At 37.5% G+C, this 5,275-nt stretch overlaps 1 protein-coding gene across 1 annotated transcript; it reads right to left on the bottom strand.

The window, feature by feature from the left end:
* Window positions 1-2,282: 2,282 nt before the first annotated feature.
* On the bottom strand, window positions 2,283-3,885 carry LOC142240466 (uncharacterized). Its single transcript, XM_075312168.1, has 6 exons — window positions 3,690-3,885; window positions 3,335-3,633; window positions 3,196-3,283; window positions 3,056-3,103; window positions 2,547-2,995; window positions 2,283-2,488 (listed from the first exon to the last, which is right to left on the bottom strand). Exons 1-6 carry the CDS (start codon window positions 3,811-3,813, stop codon window positions 2,357-2,359), a joined length of 1,140 nt encoding a protein of 379 aa, XP_075168283.1. The 5' UTR covers window positions 3,814-3,885; the 3' UTR covers window positions 2,283-2,356.
* Window positions 3,886-5,275: the final 1,390 nt, after the last annotated feature.

Here is a 5,275-nt window from a genome sequence, read left to right as displayed (position 1 = left end):
TCAATGACAAGAAGTCAAAACCCCGTAGAGTTAAACAGGGAGTTCCTCAGGGTGGGGTGATATCTTCGGCACTATTTAATCTGTACCTGTCCTCGATTCCACCCTCTCCTGAAGGCGTCGAGATTGTATCATATGCGGACGCTTGTGCAATCATGGCATCCGGTCCCATTGTTGATAACACAATCGATTGAACGTCTACCTCGTGGATTTTACCAGTTATTTCACTGCAAGAAATTTGAGAAGCCCACCAAATCCTCAGCCACACTGTTCACTACGTGGACGGCGAAGTACGCAGGAAGTTGAATGTCAGAGTCGAGTCCGACTACAAATTACCCCAAGATTCTCGGGGTCACATTCGTAAAGTATGCAGCTCCAGTGTACACCGCAGACTAGTGATACGCAGTGGAATAACATACAGACCTGCCAGAACGATGCCCTTAGAACTGCGACTGGGTGTATCATGCCTGTGCGGCACAACTACATGTTGTCAAATCAGTATCGCAGTAACCACTCAAACCACCATCTTATGGATACACAACCACCACCCAGGAACGTAAGGGTTGATATACATCATCTAGAGCGCGAGATCCAGTGCTACAAAGAGAGCCTCTAGATCAAGCAGCGTACCAGGCAGGTTTGAACAGGATTCATGAGAATACTGTAGCTGAAGCGGTAAGAAGCTACAAGGTTAATCCTGTTCTCGGAGTCCGACCACCGCCCAAAGCACTGGAGGAGAGACCTCCCACTGCAGTCTAGGGTAGTTTTAGCCCAATTAAGATCAGGCAAGTGCAGCCGCCTCAATTCCTACCTATCGGTGATTGATAGCAGCGTGGCTGACGTATGTTCAATTTGCAACCAAGGGCCACATAACACGCGTCATATTTTCTCTTGCCCAGCTAAACCAACCGGACTTACCACCAGATCACTCTGGACACACCCCACCTTAGTCGCAGAGTTCATCAATCTGGCTACAAGCTGAAGTACCAAAGCGTATAACATAAAAATGGTTGAAATCACAATAAACAGTTACAACAACAACATCACCTTAAGAGAATTGTGAGAGTAGCAAATAACACTGCTGAGACATGAGGTAACAAATTTGGGTGCTTGTAACAAGCACCGACAATGGTCAGTTGCGTTGAATATTGCGGTAGATCGCATCCGTTCTCTGATAGCCATCACAACTGTTTTTTGAAAACTGAGGCGAACAATCTTTGATCCCTTTTGGAAGATGATAGTTCATCGGGCGATCGTTCCCTTTTTCCAGTTTCAAGAATTCCTTGCGCCCATTTTAAGGAATTGCTTTACTTAGCCGAAAACGTGCTTGGGCCGACTGATCCCAATTTCTTTAGGATAAACATTTCTTTGTTCCTTGAATCTCTTTCTAGAGGGATTACCTCCTTTTGATGTCGTTATCTTAGGAAAGATTCATTTAAATACTTATCACGACGAGTTTAATTAAACCGATATTAAAAACACATCCATTCAGTTCGACGGTGGAATGGTTGTTGAAAGTAAACCTTGTCCAAACCAACCATCCAACTCCAACCATAAAAGTTTTTAATTGGAACTGTTGCTCCAACCTCTGCTTAACCATAATCCAAACAGTCGTTGAGGATGGAGGGTGTGAGTGGGTTTTCCCAGTCTCATATGCGACAATTTTCCTTATTGACGTAGTCACAGTGGACTGAATAGTCTAAGTGATACTGAAAAAATGGGCTGCCACTACATCTTCACCATAAATGTGAGTAATAAAAGCAGAATAACATTAAAACATTCCAATTTTACCGCAATAATACAAAATAAAAACGGCTATTAGAGAATAATTTATGAGTTTATATGAATTACTTTGATTTTTTGATAAAATCACCAACTCCTATATTTACTAATTGCATTATTTACCTAAATTCCTTGCAAATTATATTATCCCTTTATTAATTTATCCGTGTGTAAGACCAAAGAAGAAGAACAAACCAAAAACAGTCCAACTCAAATGCCAACACCTCTTTGTTGTTTGTTTGTGTGTTGTTGCTGGGACGACAAACCTAACCTAACTACGCATTGTTCATGGGTACTTTTCCTTAATATTTCATTGAAATAGTAATATTACAAGAAAGCAAAGTTTTGAATTGATACATCATTTCCCTTTTAAGTTATAATAAAATGTTCCAAATAGATATAGAGTGCTTTTTTCTAAAGCAAACCATCATCCGAATGGAGATGCTCTGGGCAAATAGCAAGAATTGCCTTGGATCGATTCAATGAATTTAAAAAAAATGGAATAGTTTTCTTTCGTTAGAATTTTATGTTGTAATAAATCTTACTTTAACTAACCATTAACACTATTTGCATTGACTTAAAACATACGACGTGGATAATGCATTGACTGCTGCGGTTGTTGACCTGGTTGTCCTGTCATTACCGTTATTTGCTGTTGTCGTGACATTTGTGACTCGTGGGGAGCATATCCTGCACCCGGCTTCGCATTCTGTAAAAAAAGAGAAGTTTACATTTCTAGCCAACTACTTTTGATTCTACACTCTTACGGGTGGCTGATTTGAACTGATTTGCATTACATTCGGATGCATGGGCATATTAGGTATATAGACGACTCCTTCAGGTAATTGGCGTCCATGCGCTGGCTGTCCATCGTGTTTTACTTCAACGTGATATCGATCAGATATCTTTTCCATTGTGATTTGTGGTTTCTGTGTTTGGACACTATTAGATATGCCACCACTGATTCCACTTTGAGAACTGGGAGGTTGATCCAAATTTATGTGATATACTTGCGTAGGCTTTTGACCCTGGACATCTGGCTTAGATGTTGGCACACTTGACCCTGGTGGTAATTCCAATTGATATCCTTGGCGTAGTGGTAGGTTATAGTGTGTATAGATAATAGCTGGAGCGGGAGGAGGTTGCTGCGGCTGAGCTGCGTTGCTTGTCGTTTGATAAAATAAGGTCCCAGGCGTTTGATATTGTGTGTGAGGCTCTAGAAAATACAATATGAATATCAGAGGACTATAGATAACATTTAATCATGTTTCCTTACTGTTCCACAAAACTCTAGCAGAGTCCGCACCACGACGTTCATCGTGTTCTACAAGTAAAATATCGAGAAAGGTAAGAAAAACATTATCAAAGTAATGTGAACGGTGAGACATAACATCTCATATAGGTTAGGAATCTTACTTGGTGGATTGTAGTTTGTTTGTTTGTAATATCCAGGCTGTGTGGGGGAGGGACTGCGACCTCTTTTCACCGGAGGATTGCTAGGTGGCTAAAATAACTTTATAAATTCTGGTCGTTAACATTTTACGAGCCAACTCACCTTTGTCAGTACGGGCATGGTGTGGTGTTGTACTCTAGGCGGCAAAAATACCTGCGGTTGTGGGGCGGATTGCATAGCATACATTTCATTGTCCTTCTGCTGCTTTTTCCGATTTTCATCTTCATTCAGAAATTTTTTCAACTGATCAACAAGTTGCGTCTTTTGGTTTTGTAGTTCGGTTAGTTTTTGCTCCAACTTAGTTATTTGTCCACGAGTTTCTTCCAACGTCATGTCATTCTGCCGCTCTCTAGATTCTCGTTCTTTACGCCGTCGGTCTTCCTCTAATTTCGCTTCAAATTCTTTAAAAAATTGTGATAAATTATCGAGTTATTCTTTATTTGTACTACTCACATACCTTCCTTCTTCCTTTGACGCTCCTTCAGTATAAATGTTTTCAGAGCTCCACGTAGCTTCTCCTCCCTTTCAGCTTTTGCTGCCGCTGCGTTGGAGGTACTATTCGACCCCGAAGCGGGCGGCATTTTGGAGTTAAATTTCTTTTCCGTAATTTTGAATTTCAAATTGATTTTGGATTGGATTAGACTGATTTAAGTAGACTGGACAGACGTATAAATATTTAGAGATGCGAGTGTTTCTGCACCAGGGATGGAAAATACAATTTTTAAGAAAGTACAAAAAAGGTATTTTTTGAAGGGAAAGGTACTTTTTGCTAAATTTCAACAAAAATTTCACTGGAAGATTATTGTCAAGAGACTAAATTTTAAAGAAAATAAAATTTTGACAAAATTTTCTATATAAATAGAATTTTTCAAAAATTTTCTATAGAAATAAAATTTTGCAAAAAAATTCTGTAGAAAAAAATGTTGCAAAATGTTTTCTATAGAAATAAAATTTTGCAAAAAGTTCCTATAGAAATTAAATTTTTACAAAATTTTCAATTGAAATAAAATTTTGACAAAATTTTCTATAAAAATAAAATTTTGCAAAAATTCTATATAGAAATAAAATTTTGACAACATTTTCTAGTATAGAATCGCATTCTTTTTTCGACTAAAACATTCTTGAAGTTCAATAAAATCCTGTTTTTGACTATGTCTTTTACAAAATCAAGATTTTCTTCCCACATGAACATGTCTGGTTTGCCATATTTATAAAAGACTATTAGCAAATAAGGTTAATAAAGACTTTCTCAAAATATTAAAATATTTTGTCAAAGCTATTTTACCATAAATCTGATATCGACTCAAAAATGTCTACACAAAAGGTACTAAATCATTGGCGGGGGTACTACGGTACTGACCGGGGTGAAAAAGTATTGAAAAAAGTACTATAGTACTGCATTTTCCATCCCTGTTCTGCACTATTTTCTCACACTCTCTACTCCTCTTTTGCATTTGATGCTATTTTTTGCAGCCATGTATTAGTACTCTTTCATCAAGGTATATTTAGGAAGGTAGTTTCAAGCTATCAGGTGATTTCAGGTCGGTATTTGCTTAATGGCATAGGCGTAGCTAAAGGGGTTTTGTGGGTTTGTCATCTCCCCCTACCAAATACCGAGCAGTATTTCTTCAAACTATGATTATTTCTTTTTGAGGTATCTTCACAATGAGCACACAATGACAATTGTGAGAAATAAAAATTAAAATTCAAAATAAAATTATAAAAATTCAAAATAAAATTATTTTATACCTAATGCGCTTTACAGACTATCAGTTATTCCGGACGGAATGTCGGTGTTTGTAAAGAATCTTACAATTGTAAACAATAAACACAAACGTTTGAAAAATGCTAAATTTCAACAATTTTTCAAACATTTTTTCAAAGGATTAGTTTAAATTCAAGTTGAGAAATTGTTGAGAAAATCGCGTTCTCAACAAAAAACAGACATTACCCTCAACAGTAAAATTTAACACATTAGCAAAAATTTCCCAAGTGTTATCCTCAAATTGAAATGCATCGCTACTCAATAATTTCTCAAACAAT

This window comes from Haematobia irritans, chromosome 5, assembly GCF_050003625.1.
Source record: "Haematobia irritans isolate KBUSLIRL chromosome 5, ASM5000362v1, whole genome shotgun sequence".
NCBI lineage: Eukaryota > Metazoa > Arthropoda > Insecta > Diptera > Muscidae > Haematobia > Haematobia irritans.
Note: the sequence above shows the minus strand (reverse complement) of the source record. Positions and strands in the feature narration are given on the sequence as shown.